The sequence below is a fragment of the Oculina patagonica genome, chromosome 11 (assembly GCF_052425735.1).
Source record: "Oculina patagonica isolate OP01 chromosome 11, crgOcupat, whole genome shotgun sequence".
NCBI lineage: Eukaryota > Metazoa > Cnidaria > Anthozoa > Scleractinia > Oculinidae > Oculina > Oculina patagonica.
Window position 1 is genome coordinate 1,967,535 of NC_135768.1, and position 25,396 is coordinate 1,992,930.

Consider the following 25,396-nt stretch of genomic DNA (forward strand, 5'->3'; position numbering starts at 1 on the left):
GGCAAATTTTTCTAAATCTGTCGATCTTGATTCTAAACGATCATAAAAGCTACAAATATTGATAAAATACAACCCTCCAAAACGCGCTACTCGTATAGCTTGACGGGTCAACAAAAAAGCTTGAAACAAATCTCTGATCTAAAATTATTCGTAAGTTAAATTTCCCAATTCCTTTTAAAAGTGACGTACACAAAAGGAAATCCACGTTCCAGATTCTACGACATTTCCTGTTAGAGCGAGATACTGGGAACAAGACAGCCTGAAGAAATTGCTCTCTCATGAAGAAGGCAGAGAATATCTCAATGAAAATATATTTCCTGCGTGCACGATAGTATTATCGCTACTCCCCTTAAATTGATTTCTTTTTTGGAACGAACGTTATTTACTGGTGTTCATATCTAAACTACTTATGCTATTTACATCATATTTAAGATAACTTATTAATGCAATATCATTCTCATATAATTTTTTAAAATATCAAACATTTTGTTCAAAGAGCCAAAGAACAGATTGTAACAGCTGAGAAGTCTTAACGACATGAGCTTGATTTACGACTAAGATTTTGATTGGCTCGATACAGACCAATCAGGATCGAGATATGCTAGCCAATCAGACGCTCGGTTTTTATAAGGCTCCAGCGTTGTTCTAAACCCTTACACGCCTAAAAAACGCTGCTACTTACTGTTTCAAATGATTGCATTTTCTTGGAATTGCGAGTATATGCCTTGGAATAAGCTCGATGAAGCTAGCGGGAAAGAAGACTGGCGCTTGTAACTTAAAAGAAACTGTACCACTTGCGTACTCGTCCGACGCTGATTGGCTAGTAATCGATTGTCTTGCTTTTAATTGGCCAGATTAATAAGATTTTGAACAGTACTGATTTACGTTTCTTATTGGATGTGTTTATATTCACACCAGAACATATATATGATCTATTTTAAAATATGTATTTTACGACCAGTCCACTGCTACGTGGAATGCGTAAAAGAAAGCGCATCAACAAAACAATACCGTCTTTACCCGAATAAAACACTGCAGCTCTTACTATTTTTTTCACTTTTTGATGCGGTGCTTATCTAATGGGGGGGGGGGGGGGGGGGGGGGCAACAACGTCTGAAACCTAGTTCATGGTAAAATGTCGACGTCACTTTCCCGATCAAAGTCAAGGCACCGTCATCGTTACGTAGGCCTTGTCCAGAAAGCACCGCTGTAGAGTGTTTCCACTAAGAGCCGTGTTGTTGTTTGGCGATGGGGCGCTTATTCGAAGGGCAGTGTTTAATCAAATAAATACGGTATTGCTTTTGAGCTTCTGCAACAAGCTTCTTAGACTACATATTATGAACTTCTCTTTGAAATAAAAACACCGATACATTAGAAGATGGGAGAAAAGCAGCAGGTCCCTTTACAAGTAGTAATTCACGAGGCGCACTATACAGGGGTTAAGCTTCTCCTAAAACTGTTGTATATTTTCCAAAAACCTGCACCTTTACAATTTCTCGAAGATTTTCCGTAACAGTAACACCCGAATCAAAAATAGTTTAATTTTATAATAGTACAATTATATCAGCTTGTCTAGTGGAATAAATAGCTTGAATGGCTTTGAATATTATTTCACTATGTTTTATAAACCAATGTATTTCGATATATTTTTATCAAAGTGGACGAACAAGTAATATATTTCACAGTTAAAAAAAAAAAGAAAAAAAAAAGGTTTTCCTTGGTTTTTAGTACTTTGGTCGCGTTCTTATTGGATCTTTCTAGGGAAGGCTTGGGGCAATAAGGCAATAAAAACAAGCAACTGCTCAATAATTAGTAAGGGTCTCATGAGACCTCGTATTGCTGGCGAGAAAGAAGTTCCCTCTTATAGTGCGCCATCGTTTTTATGAGGACACTTTTCTAATCTGGAATAAAGATCTCAGAATTATACAGTCACGTGACTCACGCAGCAGACAAGAAATGTCTTCCGGACCTGAAAGTTAAAAAAGCAAATTTAATACTTCTAAAGATGTTAACTCTTATCTGTGGTAGTTACAAGCGAACAACGTTCTTTACTAATAGACTCAAACGAAATGTAGGAGAAAACAACACAAGCCATTGAGTCACCAAACATATATGTACCTCGTTAGTTTTATCTTTGATACACAACGTCTCATTCCATTTTCGACATCTCAAACTTGGTCGTCATAAGTTCCTATGAAAAAAAAATCACCAACAAGTGTTATTTCTTTACAGTTCTAGTGAAATATATTCCAGATTTGATGTTACTACAGCCATCTGACTGAATTGGTGATAACCTGAGCGAATAGAGGGGGAAAACACTTCTTTGGGTTAAGTTAGCTAGATTTTACAAAAGTGGACCGCTTTGGATTCTATTAGCATGATTCGTTTTAATTTTATTAGCAGTATATAACTGGAAATCTCACCTCATCTGAGTCCAAGACACTCGGTAAAACCCTAAAATAAAGAAAATAATGTAACAAACCATGTCACATTTTGGAATTATTTGCCATTGGGAGAAAATGTTGCACCTTGAAAGTGCTAGGCTTATTCTATGCTAAGCTACATGAAGGCTTACACCATGCTTAAGTGAAATTTTGCAGCAAATCCTTCTCTTTTTTAAGATTCTGTGCAGTTAAAATATTTAATATAAATGATACTTACGCATCGGCAGCAGAGCTGGGAATATTCTCTTCCACCCACTTCAGATCATCATCCTGTGAACAAAACACGTTTATAACGTCAGCATCTATCTGCGAGTGCAACTGAAACAGATCATTTTTTCGCCATGACCAAGGTTACCTTCAAATCTAAGGTAAGGTAAAGGTAAAGTCTGCGTCGAGCCAAGTGGCCCAAACCACCGGAGCTTATCCCGGTTTCCGTGCCATGAAGTGACTAAGAGTACTTCTACTCCCCCTGGATGGAATGCTAGTCCATCGCAGGGTTACCCCCTCCCCCCCACTCCCAGCATTATTTTGGCGGTACCCATTTATACACCTGGGCGGAGAGAGGAACTGTGAAAGTAGTGTCTCGCCCAAAACACAACACAGTGACCCTGGCCAGGGCTCAAACTCGGACCGCTCGATCAGGAGTCCAGCGCACTAACCATATTGCCACCGCACCTTCCACAAATCAAACCCAAGAAGACCTCAAAATAAAAGTTAACTACGGCAGAAAACACCAAATGAACCACAAAGGAACAAGGATGGTTGAGATTGGACAAGATTGAGATGGATTAAAACAAAACAACTTTTCAAAAACTTACAGGTTTATGTTTTAGTTTTCTGTCGCCATTGATTATCACTTCTGGTGTGTTCTTGACGTTCCTCATCTTCATACCATCTGAAAGAAAACAGGTATGGTTTCTCTTAATACAGCTGTTTGTTTGCAGAGCTGTTTTTATTGGAATGTATTCTTCGACTGTTTGCTATTGGTTACACATGATAATTTTTGATCATTGGCAAATTTCTGGAGATGCAATTCAGCAAATCCTTGCAGTTTTAGTTTTATGTATAAAGAGAAAATCGTGAACTTCTGAAAAATTATCTAATTTCCCTCGCCTCAGGTACCTAATACATTTGATGTACATCGGTTGGCCATTCAGTTAAAGGCCAATTTTGCAAGAGAGTAAGCCGCAAGAAGCAACTCTTCACATGCCTCAAAACTTGTCAACAAAAGCAACTCTGCTACGTACCCAGGGAACCAACCAGTTAGCCCTGTGATCAGCACATTTGTAATGAATAGGTATTTACGTAACACAGTTTTGTCAAAACTCACCAAAGGCATCTGACAGTGTCATATTGTCATCATCATCATCGTCATCACCAAAATCAACAATGGGTGTAAAGGCATATCTATCAAGGAAGGAATTCAGGAGTAGACAATGGTCAGATTAGTCTGGCCTGGGTAAGCATACATCTCTATGTTGACATAAAAGGGACTGTGTCACGATCATAAGCTAAATTTAGGCATGGAAAATGACCATCAAATTCGTTGAAATATTAAAATAACCTCTTAAAACAGTGAGGGAACATTTCATTTAACACCAAATACACGGTACAAGGTACGGATGGCCAAAAGTGACGAAGATTAAAACTGTTGTGATATGGGTTTTTGAAACATTCATCCATCTTTTGAGCAACTGGGGCCTGGATGGCAGAAGCACTACGAGAGTTGTGTGTCTTGCCCAAGAACACAACACAGTGACCTACTTGCCAGGGCTTAAACCTGGACTGCTTAATCTAGAGTCCAGGGCCGGGTTGTTCGAAAGACGATTAACGCTAACCCAGGATTAAAAGATGATCAAGATTTTAATTTCTCTTGTTTTAAAGGGTTTTCCATAGCTAATATTTTGTTAAGTTTGAAATTGGTCTACGTCAAAACTGGGGGACAGAAAATATCAACAGAAAAAAGCAACGAAATGTTATAAAATTGAAATCAAATTTCACGCTAATCCTGGATTAGCTTAATCGTGCTTTGAACAACCGGGCCCAGTGCACTAATCGTCATACTACTGTTCCTCCTATATTAATAATGTGCACTAATTCTGTTGGCACTGTGTGTCGTTTACCTCTGGTTGTTTGCTGTAGGTCGCCACAAGACCATAATCACAAGCAGGACAATGGAGAACAAGAAATGCCAGAAAGCTTCGTCAAGCCACAATTCAGACCAGTCCTGTGGGGGAAATAAAAAGGAGATATTTGGCAGAATGATGTATAATATGGCTAGGTATGTTTTAGTCTTCTTTCCACAAGTCTGTAGGTACCCCTTTTAAATATATTTTTTTATTATTACACTTACAGTAATGCAACCATCCTTGGCAAATCTGTGAGTCTTGATCGACCAAATCATATAGGCCACAGATGCTATAAATTAATTGAAGAGTGTCAGTACAAACTATTTTTTCCTTGACAAAATCAACGAGTGAATGAGTGAAGAAGTAGGAAAGCGGGTAAGCAAGGGAGATTTTTGAGTTAGTGGATGCATTTTCCATTTCATCCTGGGCATGTAACCTTGTAGTAGCAGTAAAGCTTGTGTATCTTAATGATCTCAAAAGATATGCTGGTTACGCCTTAACCATTGGTATCCTCTACCATGCCAGATTGGTCAAAGGGAAGAGGTCTGACAAAAGGACAGCCCCTGGCCCTCCAGGTTGGGGGCTGGGTGTTGGGAGAATCACTCTACCCCATAAAACCCCCCTAATTACAGAAAGCCCTGAAGTATCACATGCATGTGGCACATCGGGCAAAGAGACCTTTTATGTATGAATGCATTTCACACAAAAACCAAAGAAACAAGCTTACCCAATACAGCAAAGATAAGGGTGTTGGTGAAGTGTCGGTAGAGGGAGAGTTTCACCAGGTTGCGTCTGATGCGAAGAGTTCTCGTAGTCTGCACCAGAGACATGAATATCCACCAACAGATGGAAGCATCCAGTACAGCCAGTGGGATGCTGGCAATCAACTGCTGTCTGCCTGGGTCAGATTTGGGCTAGGAATAAGAGATAAATATTAACTTAATGTTACAAAATAATTTTGAGAAATTTGTTGATACGTCAGTAATACCAGTTGCCTGCAAATGCAGATGGATTTCCAGCACGAAGCAACAAATGGGACACAAGCCACTTGGAAATTCAGAGCGTTAAAGGACCTATGTCACGGGTATTTCGGGGAATTTTGTTCTGAACTGTTCTAAAATTAGTTGTAGGCAACTTAACCCAGGAAAAACATTATCTTTGGACATCTGAAGGAAGATATAACCTTAATTTGTGCAGAGAAATCAAACCACGGCAATAAAGGAAGATGCGCAGAAACAACTTGAAAAGTTTAGCCTCAGCCATCTGCAGTCAAAGATGCTTGTTAATGGTTTCAGTGCTCTAATAAAGCAATTTATTGTTTATAAAAATGGACCATTATTTTTAGGTTTCCCACAACACAAATATATATTTTGGCTGTTCACAAATCTGTTAATATCCTTAACAATTTTAACCCCTTAAAACCCAAGACCTTCTACACACCGACTGGTCAGCCATTCTACCAATGAGCAAAATACTTACATGAAGTGCTCTGAAGCATCCTTCAATGGTTGCGAGAATGAAGTACAAGGCTCCAACTCCTAGCACTCGATGGAGAGTTGTGCCCAGCCGGGGTCTACAGCAAAGGAAAAAACAAGTCAATTGACTGACTTCATGTAACTACTAAGCATTTCCCAGTAACAAGAACTCGCGAAGTAAAGACTTCTCATCTAAAAAGTTGATTACTTTGATTTTAAAAACTGTGAATCTTGAAAACTGGGCTTCTTAGCATAGGACGTTCATATGAGAAATTTGGCATGAATACAGAGCCCCTCTCAGGAGTTTCAGGGAACAAGGGAACATGACCATAAAATAATTGGGAACAAAGGAACAGAAGGAAAATAAAGCTGGGAACAGGAACAAAAGCTGTGATTCTCGACTTAATACTTTTAGGGGAAAAGGGACAGCAAGGAAAACATTTTTGGGAACAAGGGGACAACAATATCCCCCCCCCCCCTGCGAGGGGCTCAATACACAGCTGTATGTGCAAGAATTTTATATCTTCTTTTGATCCTTGCAAAACAGGGTAGCGACAGGATTTTGTGTTATCTTTACAGAAGGTTAGGACACCAGAAATAAACCAAATGGCCCTACTCACTTGACAATGCCAAATCCCATGCTGACTATAATCACCAAGATACGTGCTAGTGTTCTCTTTACACAGGACACAAGCTCAGCAAAAACTGTAAGTCCGGGATCTGCAAAACACAGCAGGTAAATGTTAATTTAATTATGTAATTAATTACCGGTAATGATTTAAATAAATAATCCAGATTGTAAGTAGGGTCTATAGTCTTCCAAGATAATATAAAGGAAAATAAAGCAAATTGTCCTTGGTTAAAAAAAAACCCTGGAGTTTTCAGAAGTGAATCTTTTTACACCTGTATCTTCCTTGCCCCAACTTTCAAAGATTAACCTAGCCATCAATAACAAAATTATTACCTAGTGCCATGGGTCTGATATATGTGTGCATGACCACAGCTACATGGCCACATGCATATAACGCTGCAAAATTCATTGTTGTCAGATTGCTCCAAAATTTAATATTAATTTCCAATTGTACATTTTAGGCTGAAAGAGGCCTGTGCAATGTCAGAGTGATGTGTCTTGCAAAAATTACATCATTGGGCACAACCCTAGACCTCACGGTCAGTGGGGATGAAAATTAATTAAGTGCGCATACAGCTGGTGTTATTTCAAGACTTACTTGTATCCCCAGTTATGTTGATGTTGTTGTACTCAGAGAAAAACACAGCCTTTTCCAGCATACCTATGAGAAATAAATTAGTTCCTTTTTTAGAAAAGATTAAGTATTTCCTTAATGTATACATGTTACTATGAAATATTGGTTAATAACATGCACTCTGGTTGAACAGTCAGGCATCTTGCAAGTCTTTGTAAATAAGGTCATGTTCTGGGAAAGGTCTACTTACGTTGGAGCCAAATGGTCCACCAATCTGGAGCTTATCCCGGTTTCAGTAGCACAAAGTGACTAGAAGTATTTTTACTCCCCCCTGGACAGGATGCTAGTCCATTGCAGGGTTACCCCCCAGAATTAAATTTGCCAGTACCCATTCATACACCTGGGTGGAGAGAGGCACTATGAGAGTTACCGGTAAGTGTCTTGCCCAAGAACACAACACAAAGACCCTGGCCAGGGCTCAAACCTTTGTTCTCTGTCTGTGTGTCTGTGTGTGTGTGTGTGTGTGTGTGTGTGAATGGAAATCGTGTCCCTCTTTTTTTTTATACTGTGTAACCTTAATGGCAATATTTTTTTCCGCTTGGCCCAGCCACTTAGCTCAATTAGCCTTAGCTATTTCTAAGTGGCTGTGCTCTTTTTTATTGTAAATTTTTCCTCTTGCATGTATTTATTTATTGTAACTCTTCTGGGCACGAAATAAAAGATTGTTGTTGTTGTTGACCACTCGATCTGGAGTCCAGCGCACTAATACCGCGCCTCCTACAGGTTATGTTGTCATAGACTGCTACATTTTTTAATTTAATATTTCCCTGAATTTGATAAATGGAAAAAGAAAATGGACAGCTGAGTTACCTCTACATTGTGTGCAAAAAAAAGTAAGTACTGGTACTCACCCAAAGCAATAACACCTCCAATCCAAAACTGAAAAGAGAAAAACGCGGTCAATAACAAAGACAACTGGATAACGACAACATTTTTTAGTGTACATATGCCAGTATGTTATGTTTCTTATTGTTTATAGTTCATTTATTATAATACTCACTCAGTTAAGTGCCGGTAATGAACAAAATTTTATAGTAATTTTATAGTATTTTATATGTTACATGTATATCATAGTGCATGTAATAATGTATTGCATAAAAAAGAATATTTGAATATTCAGCTGTCTGATTTCTTAACCAGCCCCACAGGGATCTACATGTTACTTCTCAATTATAGTGATCACTGTAATTTAAATAGTATAAAATAATTATAATAATAATTATTATTATTATTAATAAAATCTATAGATCTGTACTAATTAGTTTTTGATTGGCCACCAATGGGAACACAACCATAGACAAATTATTATGAAATCAAAAAGCAATGGGTAAGGTTGACGTGGGCTGTTCCAGAAAAAAAATGGAGCAAAGTCTATGCAAAATGACTGACAGCCAGATATTTTCCAGTCTGGCTCGAACCAAATTCAGTCAAAAAGTATTTTATCATACGACCTTGGCGAAAAAAAAAAAATTCAACCTTGGCGGGCTTTGTTAAACTTTATTCGGTTGGAAAGTTGTAAAGATATTTTCCTGTTTGGTCCACCTACTCATGTGAATAAGTTCATATTTAATACCTGTATTCTGAGTAGATCCCTCCACTGACAGGCTGATACAATGAGCCACACAATGCCATAGAACACATACAGAAGTGACATGAAACCATAAAACTAAAATGGAAACACAGAATAATTATTAGATTTGCTTTTTGTGTTATCTAGAAAGACCAAGTTCTTTGTGACTTTCTTGTGACTCTCTCACTTGAATCTGTTGTGTTTTAAATTAATTTGTAACTTTTAGGTTTAGATTTTACATATTATAACAGTGACTTTGATTTTTCTTTGCCTCATATTTAAAATTATTAACTGGTTTATACACATATAAAGGCAAAAGCAAATTTAACCCTTGTACTAGATATTAACCCTTATATTGGTGGTGGTGGTGGAGGGGGGGGGGGGGGGTGGATGCTACCCCCCACAAGGTTTTTCACAATTTTGAAAGGGGGATTTACTTAATGATGCTGAATCTTTCATTAGCTGTTCATTCAACCCTCCCAGAAATTTTGATATGGATTGTCAACTATGTGACCATGATATTGGCATTGCCTTGGCAACTCCATAATTACATGCAAGATGGCAGATGTTTGTCGACTTTAATTATAGCACAATGAAAGCAAAAGATAAAGCTTCTTTAAACACTGTAAAATACGCTCTTTTAGTTTGTTGTTGCCGATTTTCATTTTGTTAAACCTCGTTCTACTAAACATGTTTTGTTTGTGTGAATGGGGTATTCAAGTTGTGTGGTTGCCTAGTACATAGTTTGCTCGGGGGGGGGGGGGGCACTCAGTATATTTTTGGGTGGGGGTGTGCCGCTGGGAATTTGAAGGCCTTACCATGTACTAGACCAATTTCAGCTGATTTTTGCAACCCTATACTAGACTAGACACCGAAAATCCCTACCCTATCCCAGACTTGCATTTTTTTAGAACTGTATCACTATCAGTGTTTTAATGGAAAACCATCTGTCAACAATGATGCTGCGATGTTTTTATTAACGTTTAGGAAATCCTCTTTCTCTTCTGAGTTTCTATTCCTATTCTGGACTTATTTCGTCATACCACCGATCAGTTTCCCGGCAAATGCTATCCTTTTCCAGACCAAAACTCTCTGATTTCTATACCCTATTCCAGACTAAACTGCTTGAAAACCATACTCTTCACAGCGGCACATACCTATATAGCTCATGTATGGGAGTGCCCCCCCCCCCCCCGGGATAGTTTGTTTGTGTCCCTTTAACAAGCTTGCTCAGCTGTCAAAATTGGTTCAGCACCCATAGAGAGAAGTCTGCTCTCTCAAGCTTAAGAAAACACATCCAGTTACAGTAAAGAATTACCGGATAAAGAGGCCAGTCAGACGCAGACAGATATCCATGAGGTCCTTTCATTTCAACATTCACTTAAAAATAAAAACAATCAAAAAGGCTTTAAAATGAGTTACAGTAGACAATAAAACTACCTTTAGGTTACTATTTTTAACGACTACTAATTTTAGTGATTTAAGCAAGTTGGGCGAAAATCGCTACATTAAGTACTCGCTAAAATTTGTCTCGGACAAATCTAATACTCGTTAAATTTAGGTACCCCCCGCCCTCCCCCCAACCCAAAAGCAAACAAAATTAAACAGTTGACTTGAAAAATTCTTTAAAAAATGAAACATTTATCCATCTTAGCTATGAGTTCATTAAAAATCTCGATGATTTGGTAAGTGCAGAATGCAATATGGAACAATTGAAAGTATGATGTTTTATATATGTTCGTGTTTATTTGCTTTATTTTACTTTCGGAAAAACTGTTCACAGGCTACTTGTACTCTTTCCCAGGTGTTCCTTACGCTAATCTTTGCAAACGTAACACGACACTTTTGTTCGTATGTAACAAAATACTTTTGTCTTCCTTGAAAATGCGATAACATGAAACTTTTGTTTTTTGTTTGTTTTACGGCGGCATCGATGACATTTGTTTAATTTAATTAAGTTACGGTTTAGACTGCACGAAAGACGATTCTCAAAAACTAAAGAAACAAATCTAATCAAAAGACATCTTTTTCGACAGGTTTTTTAAAACGCAGTACAGCTAGGATATTTGTTTCCTGGTTATCAGGTGTTCACGCCGAAAATCCCAGTGCAAGTTTTTGCATACCTAATTACGAAAGCGCTGTGAAAGTCTCAAAATCTAATTTAATTAATTTGCGGTTTTTACTTGGCGCCACGAAGTCTGCAGGAATCCTACCACAAACACGCAATACAAGCGATGTTCATGAGAGTTCCAGCAAAAAATGTAGACTAAACTGCGCATGCGTTTGGCGTAAAGAACGTTGCCCTAGAACGTCGAGTAGTACCACAAGGAGAGCAAAGGGTTTTCTGAAACAAATATATACGTTTGAGATCTTCATATAAAAGTAACGTAGATGTGCTCCAGGTTTTACCTAGGGGTACGGTCAGGTGCTCCCCACCCCCACCCCCTCCACAAGGAATAATTAATTAATTGATATTAATTAATTAATTGCTGATTAAAAGTTTACACCATAGTGCTTTAGTGCTTGAGGGGTTTAGGGGTTTATCACATGACTGCCCACCAAACCATCACAAAAGTGCATTCTGCACTAAAAACTGGTTTACACCAGATATGTCCAGGATTAAACGCTAATGAGATGTGCATTCTTCATGACAGGCATCACAAAGTGTCCTCATTAATAAAAGTTCACCAAAACACACCAAAATCTGCCAAATATGAAATAATATGGACATGTCAAATAACACAGTCAAACATGAAGTACTCATTAAACAATACTTGCGTTGAATCCTGGACAGACAAGTGAAATCTTGCTTTCAAAAAAACGCTTAAATTAGTAGCCCCTCAAAATAGTAACGTAAGGTAACATCATATCCCAAAATGAACAAAGAGTGCTACATGAAAAACAATGAAGAAAAAATACATTTCACTTACAAATCAGGTCAAATTCTTTGTCTTTGTTGTCTTTTTCTTCTTCTTGGCCTTTGTCTTCTATTTCTTCTTTAATTGGATAAGCATTCACAATCAACATGAAGACTCCATCACGCTTGGTAACACAAACTTGATTACTGGCCTGGTTGAAAAAAAAAGGTTTATTTAACAATTAGACTACGAGCCCGAGTTTTCTATGAGCAAATAGTCAACGAGGCGCAGCCGAGTTGACTATCGCTCATAGAAAACGAGGGCGAGTAGTCTAATTGTTTTAGTAGAAACTCTAAAGGATTGCAGTCCAAAACCTACAATTTTGTGCACTTTGAAGACAAAAATCAAGAAAATTTACCGCTTTAAGAGCTACGCGCGCGCGACTGTTTTCTATCGGCGAATAGAAAACAGTGGGAGAACCAATCAGATTCGCGGATTTCCAATAGAACACAGCTGAGTTTCTACTAATAATAATTATTTAACAGTTAAAAAGACTGGGTTTATTGTGTGTTCTGGCCTGGGGGTCCTTTTCCAAGAGTTTGATTTGTCAGGGAATTTCCTTCGACGTGGCAGCAGTCTCACTAGAACAAGAACTTCAATGCAACAAACTTCTGACCACCACAAATGGGTTAGGCAATTCACTCTAGCAATTATTTATAACCAAAATCATGAATCCAGGATTGGTAAACAGGTCTGGAAAAAAAAGGTCTTTTTTCCCTTCAGACACCAGTTGTCAAATTCTGACTGCCTTAGGCAGTTTCATGCTAGCCTAAGGTTATGTTTGCATGGGACCTGTCCCAAATGGATCCGGACTGAAAATCCAATCGGATAGGCCTTGTGTTTATTTTGGACCAGAATGGTCCCATGTAAACACCTGGATCAGTTCCATTATATGGTTCTGGTCTAGTCTCTTATAAACACAGCCTAAGTTTACTTTTTTACGATGGAGTTGGCAGAGGACTTGCCTGGGCTCTTGCCTCATGAGGCAAGCAAAAATAATAAGAATCTTGCCCAGCAGGAAAATCTACTCGTCTTGAATGACTGGATGGCACTTTTTTTGAGCCCAGGTAAATTGCTAGATTAGAATGCTGATGAATTTTCCTTAGTCAATAATTTTTTCTGAATGTTTGCTCATTGCAAGAAAATCAAACCACACAGAGACAACATTATTTTGATCTTAAGTGCAGGGATGTTGCTAAAGGCCGGCTGCTGGCTAATTTTACCAGCTGAATGAAAACTTAAATCCGCCTGAAATTTCACATGAAAACAGACTAAGGTAAACTTTTAGAGCTGCCAATCCCAGAGAAGCCAGCTGGGCTTGTTGATGAGCCAGCTTTAGATAGTGTTTTCTTAGCTACCCAGGGCTCAAAACAACAGCCAGTCAACTGACAATATCGGTCAAGATGACAATTTGTCCAAACAAAGTTTTGGTTTGCTGGTCATTTTGACCGGTCACGTACATGGCTTCTCAAATTGATAACAGAAACTGATGACCAAAAAAATAAATACCATTTTTTATACCAATTTATCTTTTTAGCGCTAACTCCAATTCAAGATAGCGACTTTTTGACTGACTTTTTTATTAAAGGATTCGAAGTGATCTATTCATAAAAATTGCAGCCTAAAGGATTAAGACATAGCAGGAGGTTTTTCTGCCAAATGAAGAAGATCTTACGAACAGCAGAAACGTGTGGTAGGCAGTTTTAAAGTGCTACACGTATTTTACATATTTTGCACGGTCAGAAACGACTCGTGACAGTGCTAAAACTTGTTTGGCCAGTCAACATGACTGGAAACTGTCTGAAAACTTTTTTGAGTCCTGGCCACCAGTACATCGATCCCTGTACATGGTTTTTAACAAAGTAACTGAGTGTTTACCTTTGCTGCATCAGGTGCCTTCTCAGTTGGTTTCTCTGTTTCTTTCTCCTCTGGTGCGGATATCTGGTATAAGAAAAATGTGATAATAAATTAATAATAATATTATTAGTGGGGCTCCCCAGGGCTGGGGTGCGGAGCACCATAACCATAGAAAAAGGACTTGAAAAAGGGCTTGAAAGCGGGATTTTACGGTATGAGCCAGTTGTGCTTTTAAGGCTTTACTTATTTAAATAGAAATGAAACTGCATTGTACATACCTCATCTTTATTAGCTAGAGAAGTTTCGGCTTCGCCTTCATTCTTCTTTACTGCAGGCTTGATAGGCTCCTTTAGAAAATAAAATTATAGCTTTTTACATCCTGAAAATGTCAAGATGAGCAATTGCTAGGTATTTGCAATAGAAACGAAACTGCATTAAAAAACTCATTAATAATTCATAAAGAAAATACAAAAGAAATTAATGTTTAATGAGTGACTTTATATCTGATAAAGACACGGCTAAACTTTACGTCCAATTTTCTAGGCCAAAATAATTTGAAATCTAAATATTAGTGCAATAATTGAGTTGAACGAAAGATTTTTAAGCCGTTCAATAAATTTGCAGTTCGTGTTTTATCAAGTCTAAAACACTCGGCTGTGCCTCGTGTTTTAAACTTGATAAAACACTGCTGCTCATTTATTAAACATTACTTGTACATAACATGGTAGCTGTTTACCTCATCTTTACTAGCTGAAGGATTTTGGGCTTCGCCTTCATTCTTATTTACTGCAGGCTTGATAGGCTCCTTTAGAAAATAACAAAAAAACATCAATAGTCTGGTAGGTGTGTGTAAAGTGCAAGTTTTTGTGGGCCACAAGGTCTGTCAAAAATAGCTTTTTACATCCTGAAAATGTCAAGATGAGCGATTGCTAGGTTTTTGCAATAGAAATGAAACTGCATTGTACATGACATGGTAGCTGTTTACCTCATTGTTACCAGCTGGAGGATTTTGGCCTTCGCCTTCATTCTTCTTTACTTCAGGCTTGATAGGCTCCTTTAGAAAATAACAAAAAAACATCAATAGTCTGGTAGGTGTGTGTAAAGTGCAAGTTTTTGTGGGCCACAAGGTCTGTCAAAAATAGCTTTTTTACATCCTGAAAATGTCAAGATGAGCGATTGCTAGGTTTTTGCAATAGAAATGAAACTGCATTGTACATGACATGGTAGCTGTTTACCTCATTGTTACCAGCTGGAGGATTTTGGGCTTCGCCTTCATTCTTCTTTACTTCAGGCTTGATAGGCTCCTTTAGAAAATAAAATAAAAACATCAATAGTCTGGTAGGTGTGTGTAAAGTGCAAGTTTTTGTGGGCCACAAGGTCTGTCAAAAATAGCTTTTTACATCCTGAAAATGTCAAGATGAGCGATTGCTAGGTTTTTGCAATAGAAATGAAACTGCATTGTACATGACATGGTAGCTGTTTACCTCATTGTTACCAGCTGGAGGATCTTGGCCTTCAACTTCATTAGGCTCCTTTAGAAATTAAAAAAAACATCTTCATCACCGTTATTATCCTGTACAAAGAAACATCATATCAGTTACATGACACACACGGATTAAATTAATATTTTAAATTGTTAACAACGTAATGAAAATTTAATTATAATAAATAACTGTTACAGTAAAGCAACTTATTGAAGAGGAAATAAAACTTTTTTTAAACGCCAGTAAAGCAAAAAATTAAATATAAATGGGCGAAGAACACAGAAATGTAAAGTTCAACATCTTAAATTTAAAAACGAAACGTTTTGAGATTTTTCCTAAACAATCCACAGATCCACTTGATCCTATAACTAGGGCTTATGTTTCAGCGCATAAAAGAACACCACATAAGAAACTATTATGAAAGCCAAAACAAGACCTACGGTCAATCTAAGCATTCTCTAACAACCTATTTTTATACAAAACAAGCCCCACAGTGGGGGCTATTTATAATCTTGAAAGATACATGACTGTATATCTTTCTTAAGAGCTGTAATGGAATAATTAAGCCCATTGCATTATTTGAACCAGGAGGGCTTACATGACTTTGGGTGGATCTAACTTGTGTCCGAGATTTAGGGGGCTTATTTTTCGGAATTTTACAGTATTATGACCATAGCAGGAGATACTATATTAGCAAGCTCTGTTGAGCTTTTCTAAGAAGATCTATTAGATTGTAAGATGAAACTTTCAACACAGTGTACGTACTGCAGTTTATAATTATGACAATATTTTGATAGCCCACCGACAGGCTAATTAATGTTCAGGGTTCTACCATAAACTAAAAACTACAGAGTTGGAATAGTAAATGAATTTATCATCCATGGATTATGTAACCTCGTCTCAGGGGTGTTATGTGGCATTCTGTACAATGCCTCATTAGTGGGGTGTTGGTATATATATTGCATTGTCTCCATTTATATTCATTCGAGTCATACGACCGCATCTTTGCCGTCTAAATTAAATACCCAATGACTAAAGGTTGATTAGCGTTTTCAAGTATTGGATTGTCATGTTATAACAATACTTATATTGTACTAGCAGATGTTCCGATTTTTGTTAACTTTAAAGCTGTTATTCAGTTGTACTGTTAGTTCTCATTTTCTCAGCACATATTGTTTGCAAAATTTATGTATTTGTGGTTGTAAGACATAATAAAGAGGGTCGTACACAGCGCGTGTTGATACACCCCCTAAAGTGGTTGCCTATTACATGTACATGATAAATGTTTTATATTCTGTTGAGCGGGAAGCAAATAAGAATATACCTTAAGGTTACTATTTTTAGCGACTACTAATTTTAGCAATTTTTTGTGAGCAAGATTTAGCGACTATTAAATTTAGCGATTTTACGAAAATGTGTGGTTCCAGAAAATATCCATACCCCCACCACGGAGGAAATTGGAAATTCCAGAGGGGTGGGGGGGGGGTCAGGGGCCCAGGAAATTCCGAAGAGGAGGGGGGTTACCAGTGGAATTATGTTTCCAGACGGTCAAGTTTGATGCAGTGCAAACTAGTTTCAAAAATTGTTTCTTACCTACTCTACAAGTGTTTTACATAGCAAAAATAGCACTCTGGGTTCTTGATTCACAATCGCTTTACATTTAAAACGGGTTTTCTTTCTCCTGAAAGCACACTGAAAGCAAATAATTTCACTGAAATCCTCCATGTTTGTTCGTCCGCCATTACTTGTTACCAGTCCCCCGAAACTTGTCACGTGGTTTGACCGAAAGGCACTGGTGTCAAGGGTTGCTTGTTTGACGTTCGATCGAAGGAAAATCGTCCTTGTTTGTGAAAAGTTTCATGTTTATTAGCGATGAAAATAGTGTAATGATGTCAGAAACTCGAGATTAACATGGTTTTGTTATTTCTGGCTATTTGTTTGTAATTTTCCTGTTAAATTTTGCTTTCTCAGCGAGCATTAGCGATTTTGCGATCACGTTTACGGTGAATGTTTATGGTTTATATCAACACTTCAAATCCGTGTTCTGATACATTTTAATAGCGGTTTTCTAAAGCGATTGGAATGAAAAGGGATGGATGGTTATACAACAAGGTAATTTGACAAGTGACTACCAGATATTTTGTTTGTTTACTTTTGAGGAAATTTCTTATTTTGTCTTCAGCAGTACATGTAACGTATGTATCGTTCTAACATATCTTCCGATCGATCAGTTATACACTGTAACTGTTTACAAGAGAGGTGGCCTAAAATTTAGAGCATTGTACAACTTATCTTTTTTTCCAGAGGGGCTGGGGGGTACGCAATATACTTTTGGAAATTCCGGAGGGGGTGGGGGGGTTTATTTTTCTTAACAAAAACGGAAATTCCAGAGAGGTGGGGGGTCTTACGTGAAATACCCTCCGTGGTGGGGGTATGGATATTTTCTGGAACCACACAATTAAGAAAAAAACAATTTTAATGTATAGCTAAGATGGAAATAAATGTTCAGTAATAGAACAAAGTCACTTAAAATTGAACGAACATTATCATTGTCAGAAAGAACAAAGTGAATTGCAAATGTTAGAAAGTCGTCCTCGTCAGAGAAATCAGATATATTTTTCACGATGCCGGCGATCCCAGCTCTCTCCCAACCCTTCTTAATTGTTGCCCTACCTTCTGACTTTATGTAGTTGAAAAGGGCCAATGTATTCAATTTTATGTTCTTCTGGCGGGCGGTGGTATTAAATTAACGCGACAAATTTTAGTGAGTACTAATTTTAGCGATTTCGGCCCAACTCACTAAAATCGCTAAAATTAGTAGCCGCTAACAATAGTAACCTTAAGGTAACATTTTTTTACCTCTGTAACCTCAGGATCAACTGCTTCCCTTTGTATCCGATTAAGAACCTTTTCTACAGGTGTTTGCCCATTATCACTTCCTTTAGTCACTTTAGCCTCTTTGGATTCTTTGTCACTTTTGTCAGCACCAGCCTAGCAAGATGGGCAGAAAACAACAGCATTAGCTTGGTAAAGTCTGCATTTGAGCCTTGTGGCCCATCAGGACGGATCTTTCCGGTTTCTGTAGCAAGACGGATGCTACTAGGAGTATTTCTACTCTTCCCTGGATGGGATGCTAGTCCATCGCAGGGTTACCCGCAGTAGTAAATTGGCCGGTACCCATTTATACACCTGGGTGGTGAGAGGCACAGTGAGATAATTAGTGTTTTGTCCAAGAACACAACACATTGCCCTGGCCAGGGCTCAAACCCAGTGCGCTCAATCTGGAATCCAGTGAGGCCAATGCCAACCATTAGGCCAATGCCCCTCCCATTGTTAGCTAAGAGGGTTTTTCGTTACAATCCTGATTTGTTGAACCCTTGGTTTCTCAAAACTTCGGATTTCCTGAACTAATTCCCCTGGATATTGCTTCTCTGTAATTTTATCCCCATTTTCTTGAGCCTACTGATTTCTCAAAGCAATTTTTGTTTCCCCTGGAGGTTCGAGAAATCGGGATTTTACTGTATATTAAATTTAATTACAGGACACTAAATGAAACACTCACAGAGGCCATTGAAGGAAAATCTGCACTTGGGCCAAGACCCAGCCTGGGGGGTACTCCGGCTTGTTAATGACAGGGATGATCGAAGGATTTTTTTGGGTTTGAAATTTTCGATTCCGGGATTTTTTTTGGGTTGGAAAATTTGGCATTTTTTTTTTTTGGGTTACTTGATTTAGATAGAGGATTTTTTGGGGTATTAAAAACGAACTAAACTAAAGTGCCTTGGCACGGCCTTGGCGTATTAATGGTATCATGAATAAACAAAACGAGTGTTCTTTGTGTTATGTTATTGCACCTTAGGCAATTTAGGGGTAATTTGACAAGGGATTTTTTGGGGGGTTATTTTTGGTCCAGGGATTTTTTTGGGTCCTGAGTTTTGCCTCCATTCGATCATCCCCGTCATTTACAAGCCAGAGTACCCCCCCTGGGGGCCAAGATGACCAGTGACACCGAAACTTATCCTGGTTTTCAAGGCACACGGTTACTACAGTAAACAGAAATTCCAACCCTTTTTAAAGAAAAAATAGGGGGTATTTTTAGCACTGAAGGTGTGAGCATCTAGGGCGGTCTGTTCCACAGGAAAATTTTGCAAAATTTAGATTCTCTCAAGAGCCATTCCTGGCTGGTTATTCTATAAGTCTTTATTCTTTTCACAGACATCTTTGGTGCTTTTCTTTAATTTTGTTACACTCAGATCGCAAAAAAGTACTAAAGATTAGCAATTTTTTCTTTGTTTTCAGAATTTCGTGATAAATTGGGATAATCTGATAAAAAAATCAGGAGAGCGGGAGGCAACACATCAAATTGAAAGGGTTGGAATCTCTGCGTTTAATCTCTATTAATCCCACATCAACAGTTTTTAAAGATTAACTTTATACCTTTCCTGCCTTATCTCCTCCTTTCTTCTCTGATTTGGGCTCCTGGTATAAAAAGAGGGCATTATAATTACATACCGTAATGATTCGATTAAGCATCCTCCTTCCAACAAGCGCCCCTTCCGAATAAGCGCCCCCCTTCGAATGCGTTTTTGTCAATAAGCACCTCTATACCAATAAGCGCCCCCATTTAATAAGCACCCCTATTCTTATAAGTGCCCCTATTTTAATATTATTACAGCGCCTTCAGAGTACATTTCAAACGTGGTTCATCTTCCTTTAATGGCTGACATACGTAATAATGCGTTACAAAATCAGTGGTCTTCGTCTGAGTTTCTCAACTGTTATGTCCATGTAAGTACATAATTCTTTCAAAGGAATAATCTCTTCTTTAAATGTTGTGGCGATTGACTGATTCACTGTATCGTACATGTATATATTTACTATTAAAATGAACAATCCTTTCAAAAGTAAGTGAACTTTCAACAATTTTTTACTGTTACAGTTTCTGTTATTGTTAGTTATTTTAATATTTCTTAAGGTTTAGTGGTAGCTCAGGATTGCCATGGATACCTGGATACCCTGTTCAAGGCTTTGTTTCTCAAAAAAATAAATAAGCGCCCTGTCTTGAATAAGCGCCCTGTCTCGAATAAGCACCTTCCCTTGAGGTGCCAAAAGTAAATAAGCACCCGGGCGCTAAATCCAATCATTACGGTAATAATTAATTTGACTACAACAACATTTGCTTACAATTGCACAAAAAGGCATCACACTATAATGTGAACAATAGCTAGTGGTAGCTCAGGATTGCCATGGATACCTGGATACCCTGTTCAAGGCTTGTACAATGTATCTTGCCTGGTAACATCACCTTTTTGGAAACCTTCCCCAAACTCATCTATTGGCAATGAGTTTAACATCATTTTTGGGTGGGAGGGGAAAGTGGAGGAGGTTGTCACTAATGGGCCTTTATATTGTCACCACTTACAGTAGTAGTACTGGTCGTAGGCTTGGGTGGGGGAAGAATTAACTCCTTCACTTCTTTAGATAAGTCCTATAGAAACAAAGCAGTGAAAATGTTAATGTAAATGTAATTGTATTTCTCGGTCCTTGGATATCCCGATGAAACACTGTCTTAGTGTTTGAAATACTACTTGAAATGCAATTTGGAAGAAAAACAAAAAGCTGGTTCTTGCTCCCTTGGAGAACCAACAACAAAATATCTCAGCGCACATGACACCAGTCCAGGATTGCAAATTAAAAAGCCAAGCCTCACCAAAGAGCTACAGTGGTTTGTATGCAAGGAAATGTAAGTTACAGTACCTCATTCCTTTTCCACCTATTAGTTCTTTATTTCATTGTTTATTATTCATGTATTTCTATTGCCATACTTCATCCAATAGCAAAACTCCCTACTCAATTATAATATTACAGCAAACACACAAAACCTGCAATCCTCCTGTCCATTTTGTTGTCAGTAATAAAGGGCTAATGCCCAAAACATTTCCAAATTTGTTTTATTCAGTGAGTAATGAACACACAACAGTCATAAGTTCAAATTCCAGATTCCTCATACCACCATAGATGTTACCAGGTGTTTTTATGAACAAAGACAAACAATAACAGCAACCAGGCCAAACAACACATTAGCGGGGGTGAAAAAAGTCTGGACCGTTGTCTAGGACAAGTAAATTTTTCTTCCAGGGAAATAACTTTCCCTGTTCACCTGGTGGACAAGGACTCAGGCAAGTCACCAGTCAACTAAATTATTACATGTAACGACACTCGTGTGCCTCGTTTTCATTAAGTAGAATTTTCTGTATTTCCCTTTTTTACCGCATTTACATCACAATGATTTTCCGCTAGCTACCACGTGACTTAAGCTTAAATATCGCAAGCACATGTAAAAAACCCATAAGGCTCACAGAAATTCGACAAGAAAAAACCAGTTATTGCTGTACAACTCAGAGCCTACTCGAGCGTTCGCCCCAACACATCCTACCATACAGGATCACTGTAACAGTTCGCACAATAAACCCTGAGCCTTGTGGAACCTGTGTTTTAGTTTCACGGATCTCTCCGCTACCGGAGCTGACGCCACTACATTACACAAGTATGCATTACTGCTATGGGCAGCAAAATTTGACCGTTGGTAATTCAAAGTCAAGCTGCCTCAAGCCATGTTAAGAGCCAGGGCAGCCTTTCCTCATGTTAGCTACTCCTAGTTATTGAAAAAAAAAAAAACAGTTTTGCAAACATACCTTCAGGTGAATCACAGGCTCACAGTCAACTTCCTGTCCTCCAGTTAATGAGTGGTTCGCAAAAATATTCCACACACCTTGTAAAGTCTCATCATTTACATTATCCTACAAAAGAAGCATTTTCAAGAGTTGCGTGACAATACCTCCAAGTTACCATAGATTGTACTCATTAAGTGTTAAAATGACAAGGAAACATTTTTTGCATACATGTACATGTACATGTACACTTTGAAGATTCATAAACTTTTCTAAAAAAGTTGAGCATGTGTGCAGTCTGACTGGGAGGATAATCCCTACAGGGAGGCTCTGCTTGTAAGGAAAGGGTATGTAAGGATTTTATGAGTTGAAGTACATATATAGAAAAGGGTGTGAAAAGGTCATTTCATAAGGCATTTAAAAGTACCTTTTAAAGTGCATGTATCTCAAACAGATATCCCTTGCCTAACCGCTACTTCATTAAAGTAACTGCTCCAGTGAAAATTTAAGAAAAAGGACATAAGTAGGTATTTCTTCTGCAGGTATGTGAAAGCTTATCATTTTCCATGAAAGGTTCTTGAACATGACTTGTGTATTAAAGGGGTACCTTTTCATTTTTGGCAAATGGTGTATAAAAAAAAGAGTAGGGGTTTCGACTTTGCTGCAGAGCCTTACTGAATAGTACCCTGGTACTTTGGTCAACTTTCTAGTAAGAACATAACCAGAGAATCACCTTTGAAAAAGAAAACCTCTCAGCACACTCAGAAACCACCAAGCGCCAATTTATTTGGACTTTTTTGGCCCCTGTGCACTTTCCTAGAAAAGATGAAAATTATTGGATTTATGTCCCAGATAATAACTATACTTTTATAAATGGATAAGTAACCAGGATAGGACACTAGGAAAAATTTAAAATCGATCTCTGGTTAAAAATGTAAAGATAATAACAAGCTTTCGACTACTACAGACTGGTAGTTGAAAGCTTGTTTTTATCTTTAAATTTTTAACCAGAGATCGCTTCTCAATTTTTCCTAATTAATAACTATTCTAACAGCATAATAATTGTTCACAAACAGCCACAAAGACTGCAGGAAATGAACTGACAGGAAAAAAAAAACAATATGGACCAAGAAAACAAGTGAATTAGATATATTTCCCCCTAAACTCTAAGCTCATTTTCGATTGTTTGCACCAAAATCACTCTTGCACAGCCTGCTTTGTGGTTGACTGAAGAGCTTGGGAGCATGTGAAATTCTTTGCTAAGCCTTTGTTTATGGTCAAATTTCCAACATGACGTTTGATATGGAGCAGTACTTGCATTTGCTTTAAACAGTGCCTGTGACGTTCCAGAGGATGTAGGTCATGTCGCCCAGGCATAATGTTGACAGAAACTACCTTTAGGTTACTATTGTTAGCAGCTACTAATTTTAGCGATTTTAGCGAGTTGGGCCAAAATTGCTAAATTTAGTGCTCGCTAAAATTTGTCTCGGTTGAATTTAATACCGTTAAATTAATACCCCCGTCCACCAGAGGAAAACAAAATTAAACATAGTGGCCCTGTTCAACTATATGACAATGTCAGAAGGTAGGGCAACAAATTAAGAAGAGTTGGGAGACAGTTGGGATTGCCGGCATAGTGGAGAATGTGACTGATTTCCCTGACGAGGACCCACTTTCTAACATTTGCAATTCACTTTGTTCTTTCTAATAATGATAATGTTCGTTCAATTTTAAGTGACTTTTCTATTACTGAACATTTATTTCCATCTTATCTTCATGTATGGAAAATCGCTAAATTTAATAGTTGCTAAATCTTGCTCAGAAAAAATCGCTAAAATACCGTAAAGTTCCGTGTATAAGCCGCACCCCCGATTTGGAAGCTCAAATTTTGGGAAAAAAAATACACAGACCATAAAGTTTGAAGTTCAAGTGAAGTTCTATTGGTAAACAAACAAGGGCACTTGTAATTCGTTCGAATCGTTCGCGAATGATGAATGCTTAGTAGCCAAGCTCTGAATTGCAGAGAGGAGTCTGGGCATTAAAAACAAACATGGCGGCATTTTCTTCGGAAGAAACCACGTTTTTATTTCAAGATTCTTGGAAACTGCTACCCGCAACAGGATAAAAACTTTATGCAGAATAAGAGTTTGTTAATCCAGCAGATGTATTTGCTGTGAAGGTCAATAAAAAACCGAAGCGGTTGGCCATTTGCCTTGTGAGTATTTGCGTTTATCTTGGTGCCTTCTCGCACGCGGCGGAAAGACATGATTCGAAGTGACTGGCACGCTTCACTGCAAACAGCTTTGCAGAGGAACTAAAAGGTAGTGAACAACAACAAAGTTTTCAGGTTGTTATATGTTTATTCAATGACGTCTTGAGAAGTTTTTTATGAATATTAATTAGGCTTTTGAGAACTCCAACCAGAGATGTTTCCGTAGATAAGCCGCACGGTCCCCCGATTTTTGACTTGAATTTAGAGGAAAAAGGTGCGGCTTATACACGGAACTTTACGGTAAGTAATCGCTAAAAACAGTATCCTTAAGGTAAAGAAAAGCTTTCTTCATTTTCACGGCCATATAACCGACTGTCTGATTGGATCACCATTTACCAAAAAAAATCTAGGACATAAACGCCCTGGTTTCCCACAAATTTTTCACTTCTGCCAATTTGATTGGGGTGACATTGCTTTTTAGGCAAGGGGTAGGGTGGTGAGTTGTTCTGGGGTGGCATAAAAGAAAAAATCTCCAGAGGTTGGTATCTCTGTAACCATCTCAAATTATTTCTAACAAAATGGCCCAAAATTGTCCAAAATGAGTGCGAAACGACATTCTTAAGCATTTGCTTTGTACCTAGGAGATTTTTATTCATCAAAAGTTTTCCTTGAGGCATACCCTGTTGATCAAAGAACTATAAATAGACATAAACATGTACACTTTACATGTATTAAATGGAGGAGTTATGGATTAAAGCACCTAAACTGCGATTTTTAAAAATTGCGTTTTATATAGAATGCTGCAGGTGAATTTCATTATTCTAACTCCAATAAAACCTACCTTAAAATTCTGACCATGCTTTTCGATATCAATTTAATAGAATTATTAAATTCTGCAAATTAAACAAACCTTTTATTGCAATAGAGTAGCCCTTGTTCATAGTTTTGGAAAAGCTATCATACTTTAGGTTCTGAAAATAAAAATTACAATATGACTTCAAATTAATTTTCGGGGGGAAAAAAGGAAGGAGACACTCGAAATTCACGAATGTAAAGAAATCCGAAAATAAAGTGTCTCTCCAGCATATTAAAATCAAACAGAAAAAACAGTATTCAAGCAGAGAATTTACCCAACTAGAACAATTGTTACTAACCTTCTTAAAATGCAAGTCCTTTTTGCCCGGTTCAGGGAGACAGAGAACAAAAGGTAAGAAAAATATCGCGAGCAAAAACACAAAATATCTCCTGCTCGCCGCCATCTTTTTTTCGAACAAACTGCTTTCAGCAACACGCATGCGCGTTAAAAGGTGATGACGTTTACAAGATGACGTTTGTTTTCGTCCAGGGTAGGGAGAGGATAGAATAAATTCT

The 25,396-nt window shown here is 37.9% G+C and overlaps 1 protein-coding gene across 7 annotated transcripts; it reads right to left on the reverse strand.

Moving 5' to 3' along the window:
* Positions 1-1,102: 1,102 nt before the first annotated feature.
* LOC144629421 (transmembrane protein 87A-like) lies at positions 1,103-25,334 on the reverse strand. Of its 7 annotated transcripts, XM_078487619.1 has the most exons (29): positions 25,180-25,333; positions 24,936-24,996; positions 22,547-22,629; positions 21,838-21,942; positions 20,565-20,630; positions 19,580-19,621; positions 18,002-18,133; positions 15,143-15,190; positions 14,894-14,962; positions 14,644-14,712; positions 14,395-14,463; positions 13,937-14,005; positions 13,680-13,742; positions 11,814-11,952; positions 10,202-10,263; positions 8,887-8,979; positions 8,165-8,192; positions 7,278-7,340; positions 6,669-6,768; positions 6,053-6,146; positions 5,301-5,487; positions 4,798-4,862; positions 4,568-4,671; positions 3,775-3,851; positions 3,263-3,339; positions 2,662-2,714; positions 2,424-2,454; positions 2,119-2,191; positions 1,103-1,969 (listed from the first exon to the last, which is right to left on the reverse strand). In XM_078487619.1, exons 1-28 carry the CDS (start codon positions 25,318-25,320, stop codon positions 2,150-2,152), a joined length of 2,232 nt encoding a protein of 743 aa, XP_078343745.1. In that variant the 5' UTR covers positions 25,321-25,333; the 3' UTR covers positions 1,103-1,969; positions 2,119-2,149. The 7 variants fall into 7 exon arrangements, with proteins under 7 accessions (XP_078343745.1, XP_078343748.1, XP_078343746.1 ...); XM_078487622.1 differs by lacking the exon at positions 14,395-14,463 and having other exon boundaries at positions 25,180-25,334; XM_078487620.1 differs by lacking the exon at positions 15,143-15,190 and having other exon boundaries at positions 25,180-25,332.
* Between the last annotated feature and the right edge of the window lie 62 nt (positions 25,335-25,396).